The sequence below is a fragment of the Dermacentor silvarum genome, chromosome 9 (genome assembly GCF_013339745.2).
Source record: "Dermacentor silvarum isolate Dsil-2018 chromosome 9, BIME_Dsil_1.4, whole genome shotgun sequence".
Classification (NCBI taxonomy): Eukaryota; Metazoa; Arthropoda; class Arachnida; order Ixodida; family Ixodidae; genus Dermacentor; species Dermacentor silvarum.
This window is the reverse complement of record NC_051162.1, coordinates 81494332-81517065: the sequence shown is the minus strand read 5'-3', so window position 1 is coordinate 81517065 and position 22734 is coordinate 81494332. Positions and strand designations below refer to the sequence as shown.

The 22734-nt window shown below is 46.1% G+C and overlaps 2 protein-coding genes across 3 annotated transcripts in view; both read right to left on the bottom strand.

Moving 5' to 3' along the window:
• The window catches only part of LOC125940216 (uncharacterized), a 30944-nt gene extending 28562 nt beyond the window's left edge, over nucleotides 1–2382 (bottom strand). For both annotated transcript variants that reach the window (XM_049656047.1, XM_049656048.1), the window contains exons 1-2: nucleotides 2185–2382; nucleotides 912–1087 (exon numbers count right to left, since the gene is read on the bottom strand). In XM_049656047.1, the coding sequence (XP_049512004.1) occupies nucleotides 912–1087; nucleotides 2185–2358 (350 nt within the window). In that variant the 5' untranslated portion in view covers nucleotides 2359–2382. The remainder of the gene's footprint in view (nucleotides 1–911; nucleotides 1088–2184) is intronic.
• Nucleotides 1–22734, bottom strand: part of LOC125939849 (uncharacterized) — a 397438-nt gene that overhangs the window by 240950 nt on the left and 133754 nt on the right. The window lies entirely within an intron of this gene.

The window sequence follows — 22734 nt, the reverse complement described above, 5'->3', positions numbered from 1 at the left end:
GAAGGCATGTGTAATGAGCATGGTACCGCTACCGATATTCCTGGTGCTCTTTGTCATTTGTCGGAAGCTACGGTCTTCTGTTACAGCATGCAAGTTGAACGCACGCATGAGACAAGCGAGGCATCTATCTTTAAAGTGGAAATCGCGTTTGCTCAACTCCCAAGCATAAACCAAACAGCGGTGAACCACACCAGCGCCTCCTCTATGTTTTCAATGCCAGTGCAATCGCCCGCTCCGCAATGGGAGCCGCTTGTCCGCCTTAGTTCAGTGAGTTGCCGCGGTGTGACGCTACGCAGAGGGTACGACTGCTTGCGTCACGCTGTGCGTCTCAACCACTGAGCGCGCGCCGCTGCCGTTCTGGAGGAGATGCGGTCGATGCGTCACGCGTCTGTCAGCATTACTTCCGACTTCCGTCATGAGGCGCCACCCAGAGGTTACTCCACCCCTACGACCGTAACGCAGGCGCGAGTGCTTGCCTACGAGAAAGAGTAGGAAAGGGTAATCGGAGAGGGTGGCGAACCGTTGGATCGGCCGCATCTGGCTGGCATTGAAAAAATAGGAGGCGCTGACCACACTGAAACACCAATAAACAAACTGTTACCCAGTTTGGTGGGAAAACGGTTTCAACAATACATCCATAAATATACCGATACATCAATACATAGATAAACAGATCGATAGAAAGCTCCGAGAAAGTCCGCGAAGTAGCCGCAGAATGCTAATCGCAATAATACAGTTCCGTAACATACCATGATGCCTTCAAACTTTATAGTTTCTTTAAATCAGGTGCCGTGTGCAACAGATTCCACTTTGCATCAGAAAATGTGACATTTGATAAACCACTATTCCTTTGCAAACGTTTTTATATTCACGATAACCTTGTTTTTACATCCCAATAGTAGATAACTTACACTTTTCCAACCAGAACCGTTGTCTGCTCGAAATAGTATTCGGTTGTTGAAATATTCGTCATTCTGTTGCGGATACAAGTGAGAGTCTCGTTGATTGTGAAATCTTTAAGGGTCTCAGTATAGTCATTTGGTGAAGTTTGCCAGTACAGCCACAGCAATTCACTTGTGTTGAGTACCTTTGCGGAAATAGAACAAAATTGAAAAATAAAGATTAGCAAAGTTTGTAATATAATTATTACTATTTGGAAATAACAATTCCATGATTTGGAATAATTCATATTTGAATGTATATACGTTACAAGTCTTGAGGAGTAAATGCAGCGGCGGTTATTTACATAGGTTGTGGAAGTATTCAATCCATAATCACAGAAGACGTAAGGCTCCGTAATGTGTCTGCAGGTGGGCGCGACACCTTTTGACTACAGACGGCAAGTTGGCGCGCTTTCACGCGTGTGCAGCGCGCTTAACGCACGGATGTTAACGCGTTGTGCAGAAGAAAGACAGTAATTTTAGTATTCGCATCAATGCCTGCAATGAATTTTAGATACACTACGAGAGGCCTGAGTCAAAAGAATGAAACCTAGAATGGTGAAAAAAATGTGAGACAACCCCTGTCAAAACCAATATTCGACCGTCAGCCGGAAAGGTGCATGAAACTGTATTGGGGACCAGCGCGTCATTTTAGACAATGATTTCTTGTGCAATTATAGCGCGAACAATGCTGCACATTACTGTGAGCGTTTGAGGATGGCTAAGCTTGCTTATTTGCCACAAAACGCGTAAGCAGCCAATACAACGATCCATTCGTCTTCATGACAACGCAAGACCGCACACTGCAGCTGCCATGTGTGCAAATTTAGGAAAAAGGAGTGGAAAACCACTACAAAACTCTTCTTGCAGCTGTGACTTTTTCCGCGGCGACACATTTTTTTAGGCTGCTCAACAAAGTCATGAGAGGCCGACAAGTTGACGACAATGACGTGGTGGAGGAAGATGTCTTCAACTGGCTCCTTGCAAAGACCACTTCTTTTTTATCAGGACGCGATCAAAAAGCAAGCCATCTGCTACAAAATATGCAATGCTAAATAAGGAGACTACGAAGGAGATAATGTATATAAATAAAAATATTAACTGAAAATCTTTATACTAGATGTACCTTCATAGACATAATATTTTTCCAGGAAGTGCTCGCAACATCAGTTTCTGTTTTCTTTGTGTGTTCTCCCTGGACGAACACCAGGTCAGCCCACCTGGCATAGAGAATTTTTCTTACCTTTATAATGTTCAAGTTCGAACCATTATCAGCCAGTGTTTCCGAAGATGTCTCGTCAAAGAGCATGATGTGAGAACACAAGATCGTCAAAATGGTATAAGAAAGCCTGGAATGCTTGAACATTTTCAGATGTAAAATTAAGTTGTCGTACAAAGCGTGAATTTCATAGGCCATTTTCTGACTGCCCAGCTCGATGAATTTGACTGAATTTTGTTGCCGAGTATTATATATGCATCTATATGTCATAGTTGATATTTATCCATCTTATATATTTCCTCGCGCTGCCGCTTATTTAAAATTTTCAAATGTCTGTGACACACACACTTTGAAGTGGTAACAATTGTTTTTCATATATACCGAAGTAATGAGAAGCATGGAGAAGCAGCTTCGACGTAGCTACATGTTTGACAAGCATTGTTCTCCATCGGTCGGGTCACCGACCGTTCGGCTCATGATGGAGACTCGCGTGCATCCGCCTTTGAGGGGCAAATGACATTGCCTTCTAAAGTTGTACTCGACTATAGCTACTTCCAAGGACGATGCTTCTTTGATACTTATTTACTTCTAAATGAACCAGCGCCACCCAATCTGGTCCACAAAAAATAGCTGCTTCGTACTTAATTATTTGTTATACCATAAACTGATATTAGAAAAATGGCGGCAGAATAAAGAATTATAAGAATGGGACGACAAAGGTGGTATAACGACAAAAAGGTGTCGATTCGTAAATTATGATGATTGTGTAACGACAATGGCGTAACGACGGCGGCTTGCAGGCAATGACATGACTGCGCCGACATCACGACGATGGTATCACAACGAATGCATGACGACGACTGTATGACGACAACACAATGATGACGACGGCGTGACAAAGGCACGATGACAATGGGATGCTGACGAGTGTATGATTAGAATGGCGTACTTACGACTGCGTTACGAATCCTGTGCAACAACACTGGCCTGAGCCCGGCGGCATGACGAAAGTCAGATGACGAAGCTGGTGTAAAGACGATGACACAACCACCACGAAGGCATGAAGACGACGGTCTGGCAACGGATGCATGATAGCGACTGTATCATGACGACGGCATGCCAAGGTTGGCATAATCACGATTGAATGAATGCATTGTTACGATGGAATGACAAATATGGCATAACGGCTACAGCATGACAAAAACAGGATGACGTTACTGGCATGGTGACACTGATAAAACGACTTTGTGACGACAATGGCGTGACGACGGCACGTGGAGAGTCCGATGACAAAGGTGGAATGACGGTGATACAACGTCCACAATGGCATTACAACCCCGAGCCCCATATCTAGTGGCCCAAGCAATTTGACTACTTCGACCACAGGGTCGGAGTAGAATGCATGACGACCACAGCGTGACAACTGTCAGATCACAAAGCTGCAATGACGATGATTGAACGGCCACGACGGCATAACGACCAGGACCACATAACTAGTGGCCGAAGAAAGTACACAACTTGGACCGACTGGGCCAGCGTGAGGAGCTAGATAGATAGATAGATAGATAGATAGATAGGCAGGCTCAAAACGGCTGACGTAAGCAAAATATCCTTTAGTATTCTTATCAGGTAATTGTTCCGTGTGTAGTACTTTTGCTTAGTGAAATGATATATTTCCATCACGTTTTCCTAGATATAATTATTGTAGATATACTGGAGACAAATACTATACAGAATCCTGCTGGCAAAAGGATCGTGGTAATAATAACTACGCACTATGAAGCGAGCGTATAAACAGTAATCGTCATACACTGGGCATTGGCCAAAATGTGTCATAGATAATGGCACCTTGTTAGCTTGTGTTTATATTTCCGACGGTCCAGCGCAGGCCCTATGCAGCGCTGAAGCACACCGCAAGCGACGCCCTGGACTGAGGGCGTCGATGCATTTTTTAATCGCAGAATAAAGTGATTTCTCTCTCTCTCTCTCTATGCAAGTAATGGATTTCGTTGGAACGTTGATTGTCCACAAACAAGTACAGCCATCAGCTGTGACAACGAGGGAGCGAAGGAAACATTTTTTTGAGCGCCATGTTACAATGAGGTTTAGCTAAAACACAGCAGGCACCCGTACGAGGGCGAGAGAGTTCACAGGTACAAACAGCCCAGTCTGGGGGCGAACGCACATTTTGCGACACAGAGATAATGTCTGCGGCATCACTGGTATTACCAGTCATTGCAGTTCGCACATTGCAGGGAAAAGAAATCGCGCCTGTGTCACTATCCAAAGTAGCCCCCCTCACGTGGGAAATCAATTTCTGAAATAATGTCATGCGTTGCACGTGCAAGCACAGTAAATTGACTCCGAGATGCCTGGTCTCCTACAGTAATTGAAACACAAAGACCGAGTGGGCGTAGCATTTCCCCGTCAATTCCGCGAAAGGTAGCGTTCCGATTCCAAGAAAACGTAACGTTTTGTCCTGATCCCGACGAAATTCGTGTCGGGAAAGAGTTCCCTGTGCCTCGTTCGTCCAAATATTTGCCGAGCTTTGTTAGCTTGTGTTTTTATTTCCGACGTTTTTTCAAGAACTTCGAAGACATTGCCTGTCCGGTAACACAGCTCCTGAACAAGGAACTCATATTTTCACGGGGTGCTGAACAAGCACATGCATTCCGCACACTCAGCAGATTGCTCACTACTCATCCCATCTTGGCACGTTTTGACCCCACAGCGCCCACAGAAGTACAAACCGACGCCAATGAACACAGCGTACGCGTTGTTCTGGCACAGCGGTAGCCAGGTCAAGACCGCGTCTTCGCCTACGGCAGTCGCCTCCTATCCCGTTGAGAACAGAAGTTCTCAATCACCTAACGCGAATGTCTTGCCCTAGTTTGGGCACTCAGAATTTGGACCGTACTTCTTCGGCCGCACCTTTTCGGTCATCATGGACCAGAATCCGCTGTGCTGGTTCACGTCCCTCAGAGACCCAATTGGATGACCTGGTGACTGTGCATTAAAGCTTCAGCAATAAGCTTTGATGTGGTTTACAAGTCTGGCGCCATGCAGCAGGACACCGGTTGCCTATCACGTCATCCCGTAGACCCTCTCGACTCCACTGCCCATGATTCGACACCTGCGTCTACGCCGTCTCCGACTTGAAGTGATATAGGCAATCGGCAGCTCAGCGGTGAAAGCTTGCGGCTATGATCGATTGTTGCACTCTAATCGCTCCGACCCGTCCCTCCACCTGTTCGTGCTCCATGACAACAATATCTACCGTCGCAATACCTCCGTCCGATGGCACCGAGCTTCTGCTCGTATCACGTACGGCCCCCGGTTCTACTCTTCTCCACGATGCCCCAACAGCCGGCCATCTCGAAGTATCTTGCCCATACATGTGCGTGCGGCGTCAGTTATTTTGGTCAGGCCTTTACCGTTCTGTGAACCGGCACGTTGCTCATTGTGAAGCCTGCCAACACTTCAATCATTGGTCCTTGCAGCCTGCCGGACCACTACAACCTATAGACATTCCAACTAGCCCGCTCTGTTGCATCATTATTGATCTCATTGGGCCAATTCCGACGTATATTTCTAGGAACAAGTACGTCACCATAGCTACTGACTACGCCACACGATACGCTATCACACGGGCATTGCCAACGAGTTGGGCCACTGACCGTGCAGACTTCATTTTTCACGACGTCATCCTTCGCTACGGCGTGGCTACTGCTGAGAGATCACGCTCGGCCTTTTCACAAGCTGTCCAGGATACTCTTCGCTCATGTAACACAAGTCACAAGCTAATCAACACCTGCCACATGCAGCCTAATTTACTTACAGAACGCCTCAACCACCCGCTCATCACTATGCTATCCATGTACGTTTCAGCAGATCCCCGTGATCGGGTCAAAAGTTTCGTTTAGGTGGTATTCTCAACAACTCGTCCCGCCCTGACACCACCGGCTTTTCCTCCTTTTATCTCTTGTTTGGCCCACGTTGACCTTTGAGACACTTCTATAAGCTACGCAAGCTTCTACAGAATATGCCCGCGACGCTGCTGCTAATGCGCAAACGGCTCATCACATCGCACGGGACCGTTTCTGTGCCCCGCAGCTGACGCAAAACGCCCATTACGATCGCCACCACCAAACCATTCACTCGAAACGAGGCTCCTTGGTTCTTTCTTGGACGTCTTGCCCCAGCAACGGCGTGTCTTCGAATCTTCTTTCCCGCTACTCCAAGCCCTACAAGGTTTTATGACAGCTCACCGAGTTCACATACAAGATCACCCCATTGGATGGTCACTCGTCATGTTCAGTGTCCGCCACCGACGTCGTGCATGTGTCCCGTCTAAAGCGGAACGTCTCAGCTTACAGCCCTTCCCTCGTCTAAACGCCGAGACGGCACTCCGACCGCCGGGGTCACATGCTGCAGGGCATTCCTGCATTGTCAAGAAGGCGTTCAGCAGGAGGAAGACGACGATCGACAAAGCACATTGGTGGTTGTTGTTGTTCAGCCGTCTTGGCTGTGGCTTCTCTGTGTGTATATTTTGTAAATATAATTTTGCCGACCCTTTATCTTCGTCACAATATGAATCACCACGTATTGATGACTATACGTTTCATTCTATGGCACATGCCCACAAAGGGGGATTAGCTACGAAAGGCGCTCGCGTGTTTGTAATGATCGTGATAATTTTTTTAGAGTGGTACATACCCAACACTTGAAATTGGCCATGAAGCGGGCAGTTCTTTAAAAATAAATAAGAAGAAATGAAGAAATGCAAGCCAATGTAAGATTTCTCAAGTTGCGTAGCCTGATTGCACGAGAGCACACATGTGCGGGCCTATTTCATTTACGCCAAAGACACAGAAATGAAATGGGCACATTTATAATTTTCCATTCAACGATTCTCGGAAGCCTTGCTTACACGACGTTGCAATGTCTTTTTTAGCATGCACAATTTAGGCATTCCAATACAACAAGTGCACCGCGAGGTGAACTTTGTGTTGTAAAACACAATATTTGTCAGTGCCCTCACAAGTGCAAGGAGGATATTATAATGAAGATATTAAAATATTTTCTAGTATTGAATGAAAACGCATAATATAGCAAACCATCAAAAGGACTGGAGTCATAAATCAGCTACTCGGAACACCATTGGCTTCAGCAAATGGCTCCAACTTGCATAGGGTTATTCCAGCAACGCTTTGCATTGTCGGAAATTTGCACTGAAAAATCAAACACAGAGTAACACGAACGCCGTGCATTTAAGCTGTTCTGTAAAAAATAATGCATATAATTTCATCGAACCGAATGGGATATTCAAAATGAGTGCTATCTACTGACATTTCACAAGAAGCACAATTTCACGAACACATATATTAGAGGATTTATATGCGCGCGCATACTCTGAAACTTTATTAGGTCATGAAGATAAGCTGGAGTTAGCAAAATGCCAGTATTTGCCCTCATTTTAATGATAAAATATGTACTGCATTCAGTGAACACTTTTCGCAGCAATGTTTTCTAGAAACGGTAAAACAATTTTACAGAATATACGCATTGCATTAGCTGTTCTCAAAATTTATTCTTGGAGCAGGGGAGACTAAGGAAATGTACTAAATCTTCTTGTTAGACCGGAGGATTTGTCAGCAGCTATCGAAATGTATAGACGTGGTTGTAATGAGATCCTAGCACGCTTGTGGTGGGCTATCGCTGTTTAAACAATGCTACCGTTCGGAATTCATTTCCTTTTCCGTAAATTGAGTGAAATAGTGTTATAGAATCTGTGTAGTGCATGTGTATTCACTGTGCTCGACTGTTGACGTGGTTTTCTGATGATTGAGAGGGAACTCATGGACCTCCTAAAGACTTCATTAACCTTATACAAAATGCTCTTGGAAGTTGTTCACATGAAATTTGGCTTGAAAAACTCGACTAGCTATTTTCAACGCTTAATGAATGTCGTTCTAGACCTTGTGGGGTATCAATTGGCTATGACTGCTTCGTAGCGTCATTCCCTATGGTCGCTGTATTGTGTGATACTTGAAAATCCAGGAAAGTGGCAAGGTGTGAATTAGGAAGATACTCTGCACTTTTGTGGCACAGTCTACAGAACACCAAGTATTGAACGATAACTAGAGGCACAAGATTTCTTATCAAGATTTCTTTAGTCAGGTGACCAGTCACTGAGACGTAATAATGCTTCTGTAATTTTCTGATTTCCATTTAGACCTTGATTATAACATGGCTTTTAACGAGACCTACTCCATGCCTAGGAAACTGATGTTTAGGCACAGTGATGATTTCTGTAGCGACGTCGTCAAGCTCGTTACCACATGTGAGCAGCCTGTAAGCAATGCTAAAAGCCATTTGAGGTTGCATAAGATAGCTTCTCTTAACATCGCGCAGACAAATTAGGTCATATGCTGAGTCATCTTCCATACTGACGCATTTCACACCGGTGAAACTAATTCTGCATGGGAATATTTGACAAAAGTTCACTGACGTTCTCGGAACAGATTGTCAACTTCAAAAAAAGCCATCTTTAGACATTCGGTGCAAAATGTTTAATGTGCTAGGATTATTAGGGTACTTCACGCTCCTACCGGGGCTATCTATCTATCTATCTATCTATCTATCTATCTATCTATCTATCTATCTATCTATCTATCATCTATCTATCTATCTATCTATCTATCTATCTATCTATCTATCTATCTATCTATCTATCTATCTATCTATCTATCTATCTATCTATCTATCTATCTATCTATCTATCACGTTCTCGGAACAGAGACCGTCAACTTCAATAAAAGCCATCTTTAGGCATTCGGTGCAAATGCACCGCTAATGAAGACGCTCGTAGGCTGGAGCAGCTAGCACGTGTTATGATACGCTTTTCAGAATTGTTTGGTGCGCTGCTATGCTACGTTTTCTGTGCTGACACTCGTCTGTCTGTGTTCACGAAACGGAGGACTCATGTGCTATGCCAGATGACAAACGCCTTAGGTATATGAGTTTCACGAAGAGCCGTCATATGTCCAAATAATGCGTTGAGGCCGTGAGCCATGGTCTTGAAACTGCATGTTACCTCGATTGTATTTTGTCCGCTGGCCCTGTGACGCACAGATAGATTCGTCATTGGAGAGGAGAGAAATAGTTGGTGCGCTGTGGCTACCTTCGTCTCTCTTGCTGTGTTTGTGGTTGGTGTTACTCTCGCTCTATCGAACTCTCGGCGATCAAACCTGTCACGCTTCGTACGGGACGAGGAGCGAATCATTTGGCGCTGAGCCGTGCTCCCTCAAGGGCTGCAGAAGATAGCGTCAACCTTTCCCCTTTCCCCACGAACCACTTACTACTACTACGAATCATTTCGCGCTCCTGGTGCCATTCGTGCTCATCTGACGTAATAATGCTTCTGTAATTTTCTGATTTCCATTTAGACTTTGATTATAACATGGCTTTTAACGAGACTATACTCCACGTCCAGAAACGGATGTTTAGGCACAGTGATGATTTCTGTAGCGACTTCGTCAAGCTCGTTATCACATGTGAGCAGCCTGTAAGCAATGCTAAAAGCCATTTGAGGTTGCATGAAATAGCTTCTCTTAACATCGCGCACACAAATTAAGTCATATGCTGAGTCATCTTCCATATTGACGCATTTCACACCGATGAGGCTAATTCTGCATGCGAATATTTCACAAAAGTTCACTGACGTTCTCGGAACAGAGATCATCAACTTCAATAAAAGCCATCTTTAGGCATTCGGTGCAAAATTTTTAATGCGCTAGGATTACTAGGGTACTTCACGCTCCTACCGGGGCTATCTATCTATCTATCTATCTATCTATCTATCTATCTATCTATCTATCTATCTATCTATCTATCTATCTATCTATCTATCTATCTATCTATCTATCTATCTATCACCGCTTTGCCGACAACCTGACACATTGGCAGTACGTGGTCAAATGGGTAGCGAATCGGGCTACTGTGCTGAGAGAACAGAGTTTGAAACCAACCTTCCAAGAAATTTGGGTCACTGAGTATGATGCATTGTGTACAGGGGTGGTCAAAAGTTCCCAGGCCGCCCTGCCCGGCTGAGTCGCCGCTAGCGTGGCGCTGCCATCGCAAGCCCGCCTTTGCGCGCTGGCTTCGAGCGTATGCGTGGAGTAGGGTGCTTCCCTCTATCTGTCTTGCTGTCCTTGATAATATGCCGAGGAATAAGATAGTGCGACATGTGCCCTCACTGCTTCGCTCTTCGAATTCCACTGCTGTGCAGCGCGTGGCGTAGGAGACGGCATTGTTACTGAAAATGACGCGCCATGCTTAGTTAGACACCGTATACTTGTCTCTAGTTTTCGGCTTACCTGGAGAGCAAAATCTTTCGTTTAACTTCCCATGGGCACCGCTGTGGTTCTCTCAGCCGCCTGCGCAAGAAAATTCTCGGCTGCATACGAACGTGGTCAGAGCCCGCAATGTCTGCTTGTGTTGCCGGAGAATTCGCTGTGATGTTGCTAGTGCCCTTTCCTGAGCCGCGTGCTACTGAGTGGGTTGACAGCCTCCTCAAATGCACCGCTAATGAAGACACTCGTAGGCTGGAGCAGCTAGCACGTGTTATGGTACGCCTTTCAGAATTGGTCGGTGCGCTGCTATGCAGTACCTTCGATCTATCAATGCTACGTTTTCAGTGCTGACACTCGTCCATCTGTGTTCACGAAACGGAGGACTCATGTGCTATGTCAGAAGGCAAACGCCTTACGCATGTGAGTTTCACGAAGCGCCGTCATATGTCCAAATAATGTGTTGAGGCCGTGCGCGATGATCTTGGAACTGCACGTTACCTGGAATGTATTTTGTCCGCTGGCCCGGTGACGCACAGATAGATTCGTCACCGGAGGGGAGAGAAATAGTTGGTGCGTAGTGGCTATCTTCCTCTTTCTGTGTTTGTGGTTGGTGTTACTCTCGCTCTAACAAACTCTCGGCGATCAAGCCTGTCACGCTTCGTTCCGGACAAGGAGCGAAGCATTTCGCGTTCCTAGTGCCATTCTTGCTCATCTGATGGACAAAACCCCCACGTCATCCCAAACTTATCAGGTCGGCACCGGGTGACGAGAAGTCACCCGGCGCTGACTCCAAACGCACTCCTTTCCCAACCCACAAATATACACAGACCCACCCAGACTTGATAGACGCACATTGATCATTATGTGGGTCCATAGCCTCTTTAGAACATATTCTCTGGGACGGCGGGGCTACGCTAGGGATTTAGCGAGATGCGCTATGAAGGCATTGCGTATGTGACTCTCTTCAATAAATTTCTCGCCATCTTGGGTCACTGGGTATGCGCCAATAAGCATGCGGCAAGCGAAGGGAACAATTCGCAGCGTTCGAAGACACCCTCGCGCTACGCTTCTCGTATCAGAGACCACGCACTTACTTCTCTGCAGTGATCCTAGATTGCGCAACGTGTCCACATAGAAGCGCTCACGCTTTATAGGGGCACTATAAAGACGACTGGCTAACAGTAAAGTAATGAGCGATTTCTCCTACGTGCCTAATGGGCAACTCGTTCAAGAGAAGGTCCGTGGAATTATGTATGCCGGACGACATACTGCTACTAGCGGACAATGCATGAGATTTAGAGTTACTTGCGAATATGCGTGTCAACGTAGCAACAAATCTAGGCTGGCCATTTAGCACACAGGTAACGGGAAATATGATATTTCATGAAGAGACGAATAATTACCTGATATCAACTAAACAGCAAGTCATACCCATAGTCAAGCAATATTAATACCTAGGCGTGTGCATAAACAAAGCAAATACTCATGCGTCAGCCAAATTAATCTGAAAATGAAGGGGTAGAAGAATGCAGAAATAAATGAACATATAGAGTACTTTGGGACCAACATCGATATCATGTGGTACGTGGAATCAGAAATGGAGTGTTGGTGCCAGCGCTAACGTTCGCAAATATCTTTATGTGCTTAATCGGATATCTCTCGGTGTTGGAAGTTGAACAAAGATCATTAGACCGGTTGGTTTCGAGCGCCCAAGGTAAACCACCAATGGGGCAGTGCAACGTGACATGGGTTGGGCCCTTTTGAATTCAGAGAAGGGGAGAGCGAAATTTATTTTTAAGAAAGATTTAAGAGCATAGGTGAAAATAAATGGGCGGCTAAAGTGCACAAGTGTCTTTCTATTAAGAGCGTGGAGGAAGAATCGAGATACAGGTCAAGAAATTGGGCTGCCAATTTACAACGTAGTTGAAAATGTAAATAGACAACCAGGAGTCACAGAAAGAAAGAGAGAAACAGAGAAAGTGAATAGGATGCAAAGAATGGAAACAAAAAAGACCACGGAGATTTGCAAGAGTGGCAAGAACGAAATTTTATGTTAAAATTGGTAGGTTAACACAAACGGTAGTGCCTTGCTATTTGACGCTCGAGCTTCTTAACGACAAAGCATCCAGGAGCAAATATACGCAACTAGATGAGGTACCTGCCTGCTGCAGAAATCAGCTAATAGACGTTTAGAGTATTGGTTGGAAAAAAGAAGGGAGCAGACTGATATGACCGGATCCATTACTGGCGTAGTCAGCAGTACAAGGAAAACAGAGATATTTTGAGGCAGACAGAAAGATTAAGGAGCTAACTTAAGCAGACTAGGGGACTGGTTCTCAGCAAGGCATTTCAAAGGCGATGCCTTTAAATTATCGTGATCATGAATAACGCGCTAACGAGGAGCCCGGTGTTCGCATGACGCAGCTTAGTGAATTAGACCTCAGTTTCCTGCTGCTAATTTGGCACAGTGCGTAACGCACGGAGCTGAAAAGTTGTTTTACATGCGCCGCCATTGCTACGAATGGCGCAGGCTAACACCGCAAGGGTGTGATGTAGTCGACATACACAAATACCAGTTTTGAAAGACGCACAATGTCGAATGCCTTAGAGAAAACTATAGAGATAGTATCGCCCGAGATCTAGATAATAGGAAATATGATGCGTACGTTTGACGAGTTGCGTTACAATGTTATAACCGCAGCGAAAACCATGATAGCATTAGACGTAAAATTAGAAGATAAAAAAGTCAATATTATGTTTGAGAATAATATGATCAAGCATTTCGCCGAAACAGGTATGACTTCTAAAGATATGCCGGTTGCCTGTTTTGAACCTAGGCTAGTTATAGTTTCCAGATGAATGCGCGACGCCAGAAAATACAAATATTTAAAACATTACCGCCATATATCTAGCTGTGCACGCGGAGTGACAAACAAGAAAAGAGTTAGACATTCCATCGGGCCCAGTGCTTTTTATTTTCCAAGTCAAGAATAGGCCTAAACATTGCAGTGGGGATGATTGGGACGTCGGTAATAGAGCAAGAAGAAGAACTAAAGGCAGGAATTTCAGCGTCAAGAGCAAAACATGAATGATAGTAAGCGCTACCAATTAAAGGGATCAGTGGTTGCAGATGAGTTAGTAATAATTTCATCACTAATTATGAAGGAACATCTAGTTAATTCACGAGGCAAGACGACGCCAAAACTTTCCTGGCTTGTTGCATAATAAATTGCTGTAATTCCACCTAGATATAGCCTTTTTTGTCATTTTCAGCAGCAATATATCCTACGAGGACATCCTCACCATTGGATGTTTTAATGCGAAAGCATTCTATGCCCCAGTACACGAAGTTCCGGTGTTGTCGTCGGAAGCGTGACCGAAAGGTGGTTCCAAAAACGGCCGACGGCGCGAAGAGTAATAACATGCCACAAATGCTCAGATTGACGTCAAATTGATAAGGCAGGTTTCTTTAAAGAAATTCAAATAATGGAATTGAAAAGAAAACTTCGTATGTTTCGGTCTGGCTGGGAATCGAACTCGGCCCTCCGGAGTTCGAGACGTGCACGGTTCCCCGTCGCCAGGGTGGCACCTTGGTTATGGCTGACTAAAGTTGTGCCTAGTACGTGCGTCATTGCACACAGAGCGTCCCTGCTTCCGGGACTGCCTCCCACGTGTCACTTGCTCTTCGGATTTCATCGGTACGGTGTCTAGTGCGATGCACTCTGGACGCGAAATCATGAGTGCATAAAATGAGGGGTACCCAGTGCGTGTGCCATTTCACACGTCACGTCGCTTCCTCCCGTGCATCACTTGTTCTTCGGATTTCATCGGTGCTGTGTCTACCGGGATGCTCGCCGAAGCGTATACCTCAGCGGCAGCTGTGAAACATGGTCAGCCACAGTAGCACGCCCCAGAAAACGAAGCAAGAGAACGCAAAAAAGATGCATCGTTCTGCAGCAAATTGTTCCGAATGTTTCCGGTCTGTGCATAACGTATACAAACACACACACACACACACACACACACACACACACACACACACACACACACACACACACACACACACACACGCACACACACACACACACACACACACACACACACACACACACACACACACACACACACACACACACACACACACACACACACACACACACACACACACACACACACACACACACACACACACGCACACACACACACACACACACACACACACACACACACACACACACACACACACACACACACACACACACACACACACCTATTTAGCAGAAACAACATTAATGCATGTCGAAAACACAAGTCGAAAACATTTCGCCTAAGCGATTATAATGCTTTCGCATTCCTACGCCTTAAGAGTTTAAAGTTTCTTTCCGAAAATTTTTGTGCGTCTGAGTGCTGCTTTGTTGCTTGATAACTGAAGTAACTCTGAATTTATCCTAGGAATATCCTGTTTTAATTTTCACAGTGGAGCTGTTTAAGCCGGTCGTAAGTCCGTGACGGGTTAACAGAAAATGAGGCCAGATCCTGGCGGTGGTGCAGGAAGGGTCCATGCGCAATGACACATACTCAAGTGAACTAGCGAAGCTGAGCCTGGCTAAGTCTAGCTGAGCATGGTTGGGACTACTTAAGCTTACTCAGTCATCGATAGCCAATCGATAGCCACTCAATAGCTAATCGATCATTGATTATGGATAAAAAAATTCCGGTAAATGCTGGGGATGACTTAATAGTGCTTAGCCTAGCGCAAATACGTGGCCAATACCTCGCGATAGCCAATAAATCATGATCATCATGATCATCATCAGCCTATATTCATGTCCAATACAGGACGAAGGCCTCTCCCTGCGATCTACAATTACCCCTGTCTTGCGCTAGCATATTCCAACTTGCGCCTGCAAATTTTCTAACTTCATCATCCCACCTGGTTTTCTGCCGTCCTCGACTGCGCTTCCCTTCTCTTGGTATCCATTCTGTAACCCTAATGGTCCACCGGTTATCCATCCTATGCATTACATGGCCTGCCCAGCTCCATTTCCTCCGCTGAATGTCAACTAGAATATTGGCTATCCCCGTGTGTTCTCTGATCCAAATCGCTCTCTTCCGGTCTCTTAACGTTACTGCTAAGATTTTTCGTTCCATCGCTCTTTGTGCAGTCCTTAGCTTGTTCTCGAGCTTGTTTGTTAACCTCCAAGTTTCTGTCCCATATGCTATCACCGGTAGAATGCAATGATTGTATACTTTTCAAAAAAGTGTACAATCATTGCATTCTACAGGTCGATGCATAGCTAAATCGATAATCGACAAATAATCAATAAATTCTGGGAAATGCTGGGGATGACTGGGTAGTCCTTAGCCTAGCCAAAATGCATAGCCAATACATTGCGATAGCCAATCGATAGCCAATCAATAGCTATTCGATCTTCGATCAATAATAAAAATTGCGGAAAATGCTGGGGATGACTTGGAAGTGCTTAGCCTAGCCCAAATACGTGGCCAATACCTTGCGATAGCCAATCAATAGCTAATCGGCTATCGACAAATTATCAATAAATTCCGGGAAATGCTGGAGATGACTGGGTAGTGCTTAGCCTAGCCCAAACGCCAGGACTAGCTAGGTGCCCATCAGCTCCGGTGTCTCTTTAGCATTGCGCCTCCAGTGCGAGCTACGCTATATTTTTTTAGTGGGACATATCGCTGCACGAAAGATTCCACCAGAGTTTCGATACGTGTTGACCAAAGTGACTATCATCACTGTTTCCACAGATGTCACTAAAGTTTTTAAAACAACCAGACAATCCATCTATATTTGATGCAACGTATGCATGATAAAATTTGGGGAATATTGTGAAATGAAGGGGTTGTTTTCGTATGGATGAAGCAGACATGCGAAACTCCATCGACTATTTTCGCAGGTGAAGCAATGCGCTGAAACACCGGAACTTGAAAAAAACCTGGTCAAATCGGGTACTGGCCATCGCCGAACCATCAATTATTTTGGTCAATCCACAGGCAAAAAATAATGAATCAGTTCCATCACTAATGAAGCACTTCGAGAAGTTGAAAGGGCGCACCAATCAACAGCTGGCTGACAAACATGTGCCACGATTACAAAATTCCACGTCTGTATACTACACGTTTTCAATTTCATTGAAAACGTGCACTCTAGTATACGAATATGCAGACGGACAATAAAAAGCACGAGTCGCTAATATTTGTTTGCTCAGGTAAATGTTACACAATGCTGATGAAACACCCGTGTACTTAAATTTAGGTGCATGTTAAAGAACCCCAGGTGGTCGAAATTTCCGGAGTCCCCCACTACGGCGTGCTTCATAATCACATCGTGGTTTTGGCACGTAAAACCCCATAATCTAATTCATTTGGTGGCTCTGATACAGCACAACAATGAGGATTATGCCAACAAAAATGGCTACACCATCACCAATGCTGCTTTTTTGGTCTGCACGGACAGTACCACTTGCTTCGATTATAACAAATATATTCGATGAAAACGAAGTTGTTAATGATGGATGATCGGGGAACTTGTTCACTACAATATTAGGTCGTTAGGTTTAACTGGTTAAAACGGGCAATGTACAAGAGACCTGGTCTGGAATTTATAATTGCGTTATTTTTCTTCTTAATTCAAAAATACATACCAAGTGAAGTATGAAAACGTTTCTCCAAAACCTAAGCAAAATTAAAAAGGTTAAGAATATCATTCAGCTGCTAAACAAATATAAATGGGTAGTCTGAGTCTGATGCTTTGTACTTATGAAAGCTAGCACTGCACCGTACTTATTAGAGTATGCTAATCATGAAAAGGAAAAAAGTCACAGGACTGCGCGGCACACGCAGCACATTCACAGCGTAAGCTGGTTGAGCGTAGCTCCAATATCGGCACCACACACAACAAGGTATTCGCGGCAAAGTGTCTTCGCCTCGATTTTGACGAGAACGATCTGAACTGTCCGCGCGGCGTCGGCGTCGACGGCCATCGGCGGCACAGCAGTCTCCTGCGCCCGATGATGCCTGTTTGTAGCCGCGCACGTTGCTCTACAATTCGCTTCTTCAGCAGCGGTTCGTACCATGCGAGGAGACACCATAACGTGTACCGAAGAGGTACCCAGAATACGTGGAGCACATCTAACTTCGGGATAGCGTTGATTGCGCGCCTCGTCTGAATCGCATCTCGTCGCACGCGGCGGTTGCAGGCACGTTAACTAGATGGCGCCACCATACTGCGCCTGCGCGCCGGCTCATAGGGCGCGCATAAAGGGTATTTTCCTTCTTACAGCAAGCGAATTTCCTCTCACACCTTACGGTATCCCCTTCCTTCCTTTCAAAAAGACAATCAGTAATGCACCATATGATTTGTTTATGTTATTAGGACTGTATTCACTATGGAGAAGCCGAATGATCGACAGACATGCCGAGGCCACCCCGGTCGACAAGGTCTGTCTTTCGAGAAGAGGCTGCTCAAGTGCGGAGTGTGGTTGCAACCTTTCACCCCGTTCCTGAATGGATTTCGTGTCTGGACGCATGTGTTTGTTTACTCAATTTTTGAACTTTCATTGCACTGCCTAGCGTGTGTGAATTTGTTTTCCATGTGTGTATATATGTAACGCAACTAATTTTCGCATATAATTACTAATATTTCCATGCAATAAACAAAAAAATAAAGCTTGCGTGGCTCAGTGGTAAAGTATCCGACTCCCACGCAGTGGAGCCTGGGTTCGATCCCGGCGGAGAGCGGGTACTTTTTTTCGCATTTCCGGCGATGGCGGTTACGGGGCCGGGGGCGGCGGCGGCATCATCGCGAGCAGAAACGGCTGTTGGAATGAGCCCATAACAGCTTACGCTGTACGAAGTGTAGTTTCTGCTCCTTGAAACACATCGCACTGTGAACATTTCACCTTTTTGTTCTGAAGACCACAATGGCCTCTGCTAAGTACCGGCTGGAGGAGAACTGAAATATTGCTTTTTTGTCATAACTAGGCAACCATGAGAGAACTTTCTCAAGCATTTTATTTAGGCAGTATGATACTTTCATTTAGTAAAATTGGCTTTGTTATATGTTCTGGATTTTGTCATACAGAGGCGTTTTTCTACAATTTCGTACTCCAGACTTGTGCTGTGTAATGGTATAAACCCGAAAACTGAAAATTTTCGGAGCTTTTGAAAACGTGTTGGCTTCCGGAGCCGATGAATGATTATTACACGGTGGAATGGATCCGCCAACGAAGCCAAACAAATGACATTTCTGCTGTCTGCTAATTGGTTCGACATTTTAGGATCTACATTTTGATCAGCAGCATTAAGGCCAGTTGTTTGAAGGTCTGAAAAGCGCGGAAACATTGGAATATCTATGCTGCGCGTTTCGGCCTTTTTGATATGCCAAAGATTAGCATTTTGTTCACGCGCCTACACAGAGGCAGATTTTTATATTGGAGTTACCAGATGTTCGCAAATGTGACCATTTCATGACAATGTGTGGGATCAGCTGCCCGATGCATTTTTGTTTGCACAGAACATCATTGCAGTTGGGTGAGTGACACCATAAAGGAACGCTGTCGCCATGCCATGGAACGCTGTCGCTCGTAGATGCCGACGCATCCAGCGCTAGTCACGCGAAATGTCGCCAACGCGTTCGGCGCCGCAAGCAACAGCGTTCTTGCCACTGTGCCAACCTTGTTTAGTCTGCCTGGCATTTGTGGCATACCAGGAACGCTGTCGCTCGTAGGCACCGACGCGTCCAGCGCTAGTCACGCGAAATGTCGCGAAAGGGAAGGTACCTCTGAAAATGATCGCTCGAGAATACCTTCCTACATGCATAGTTAAGTTGAACCAAGTTAAGACCTAGCAGCAGCCAAGTTAATACCTAGCAGTAGCAGTCAGTAAGACTTGAGCATTGAGAGTTTCGCTGTGCCTAAGCTTTGCACGACCGAGTGCAAACTTGCCGTATTTCTATCTCAAAACCAGACCGTTTACATGCCACATGAGCCATAGCAGACATAGATCACGTGGCAGCAATGGAAAACACGCGCGATTATATTAACACTATCGAACCATACGAGTACTTATGACCTGCGATAACTTACCAGAACAACTTGTCATCGCATACGGAAGAAATTACCTCCTTAGGGAGGACAACGCTATGACGGTTTGCTAATGAACAATTCCCCAAGTATGTCGATAAGCTCTGCCTAAACAATCGACCAGGTAATCTCTTTTTTATATCGACGGACAATAACGGTCTCATCAAACAAAGGAGAGGAACCACATGCCTGGAGGGCGAGAACCCTGTCACCTGGCAGCTTTTAGATGCGAAGCAGCTTATGGCGGGGGCTTTGTCCATCCCTCCTTCCGTCCCGCGGCGTCCCACACCCCCACAACGCATGCGCGTCCCCTCCACCTCTCTCTCCTCTCCTAAGCTTCCCCGTTTCTCTCCTCTAGGGATCATCTACTCTACGGAGCGGAGCCCGCGTCCCACACCCCCACAGCGCATGCGCGTCTCCTCCCCCTCTCTCTCCTCTCCTACGCTCCCCCTTTCTCTCCTCTAGTAATCCTCTACTTACAGTGTACTAGAAGAGTTGTAGGGCACTCACAATGCGGACAGAGCTTGACGCACTTCGTGTCGCCGCCGACAGGTGGCTCAGTTCGCAGCGTCACCTGAAACTTTCCTACGCGTCGCGGTAGAACAGCTATCGGGTGTTGCTGGTTTCACCGTATAAAAGTAAAATCCACGACGTGCAGCGCACGAAAGTTGTTTTGGTGCACCTTCGCAGTTTCCAGTGAAATAAATTACTATTGTTGCGGCTGATCTACAGAGGGTTCGCGTTGTTTTGAGCCGGAGGCACGGATGAACCTAGCCTTGCTATTCATATGCTGTTCTGTTAAAGGCTTGATACGGCTGCTGCAGTCGCGGTAGGAAGGGGCACTCGAGTTTTTTCTGCAGCTGATCTATAAAATGGTCAGTGTGGTTTCGCCACAACGACCGCACATCGGCGTTTCCAGCACCACCGCGCCGAATTTGACCACCACTTCGTTTTATTGCGATAGAAATTATATGGACACTTCAACCGGATTTCTGCCGTCGCCGTCGTCGTCGCCGTGAGGTTCCGTATAGATAAAATCTTCGCCGCGCGCCGTATGCCCCAGCGGAAGCGTGCGGGGACGCGCGCTATCACGGAGAGCGAACGCACTCAATCTCCCACGCGCAAGCAAGGAAGCCGAAAGCCAGCGCCGGAGGGAGAAGGGGGGGGGGGCACTTCTCTGCCAACAACCGCGCTCGTCGCTCGTCCGCACAGTCTCTTATCTCTCCCACGCGCAAGCAAGGAAGCGGGAAGCCAGCGCAGGAGGGAGTGGGGGGGCACAACCGCGCTCGTCGCTCGACCGCACCGTCTCTTATCTCCACACGGCTCTGACCTTCATGCGCCGTGCATTCGCCGCTCAGTTTCCGTTGAAGCGACAGACCGCACGTACCTTCGCCCGCTGCGCGGCGTATGCGCTCGCTGCCAGCGTTTTGACAGTCGTTGGCTGCAGTCATTCAGTGTGATCTATTCATGTTTGTTTGTGCGCGCTCACACCACGCTTGTTCATTCAGTTAGTAAAAGTCGGGACACATTTTCCAACGCACGCTACACATGCAATGCTGCCCAGATCGGCATCGCAGCACTACAGGTGTGTCCCTTCGCACGCGCTGCCCACTGTAAGCGCTTCTCATCAACACCACCGTTTCACACGCGCCTTCTCGTGGTCATCGAGTCTCTCTTCATGTCGGTCTACTTACGCCGCTGCACACCTGCTCATGTTTACTACAATTCATATTGCTACCAAAGCCTCTCACCTTACTTCGTATGACATTGCTGTGTTGCTATCGCATTCATTGCTTCGCCCTTAGGGCGAAACTGTGACATTTTTTTTGTTTTTTTTTTCGCAGGTAAAGCGTGCAGCGCCTTAGACATTTTCACGTTGCCCCATCTATTCAAGAAATATTTAGGTATCACTGCTGCACAAGTTAAGATGGTTAGCTGGTTATTTATGTATTACATCTTTCGTAACGTTAATGCGACATAAAATCGAAAGGATGAAAATACCAGGTACACCCGTCAGCAAAAGTATACGCACCACAAGGTCGCTGAAGCAACTCAATTTCTTCGTAATTAACATCCATAAATTGAAATTGACGAGTACACTGGAAAGCTCGCAATGCCAAGATTGGACTGCAGTTCTAAATTTTAAGTTGCATTCGCAGGTAGTTGAAACAAACGGCTTTATCGCGTAATCCCTGGTCCGTATACTTTTTCTCACGGGTGTACATTTATGCAATGCCAATGTTTATTTACAACGAAATAAAGAATGATCCCGGAAGCGCCAGGAGCAGCCGGTGAAAACTCCGAATAGCTACTGTCTTGTGCGCTTCGGCTTTTCTTCGCGGGTGCTTCGTTCCTTTCACACCTTTTCCCTTTGTTCCAGGGCTTAGGTGTCGTCTTCATCATGTACTGAGGTAAATTCAGAAGAATCGTGGGAACAGCGTTTTCTGATAGCGGTGGCAATTGTCACGAGGAATGCACACCTCTTTGCATTCTATAAAGTGCACAAGTCCCTAATTATGAATCGCAGTTCGAAGTGTAAATCACAGACCACGCAAGATTCCTCCAGTGTCTTATCTGCACGGTTGAGGTTCCTCTCCCATTCCTTTCGCCATTCTTCATCACGTGGAACGCTGAGCAAAGACGCCTTTGGTGCATCTTTCACGCGACTGTAGTCAGTTCTGCACTCGGGTGCAAAACGAGTAATTTCGACAGCGGCTAGCCATTCTCACTCACTCAGAGTGCACATTGAGTAAAGCGTCAAGCACAGAGGATACTGCTGAAAACGCCGGCGGGACTTGCAGTCGAGAGCCGACAATGTCGATATTAAGCGGTTCGTTTTCATTAAGGAAAGATTGGCGCTATCTTTTGCAGCCCTTGAGGGAGAACGGTCAACGTCGCGATCCAATAGAACGCACTCCATACCAAGCAAGAGAAGTTTTCAGGAGAAACTTGGCACCAGCGCCTCTGATGGACGCCGGAGCAGTCGACGCTGAGTGCGCCGCGGCGTCGCGGCGCAGGGATACGGCAGTGAGCACACTGCCCCTATTCTAGTACACTGTACCTCTACTCTACGGAGTGGCGCGCACGACCGATGGTGCGACAGCTGAATA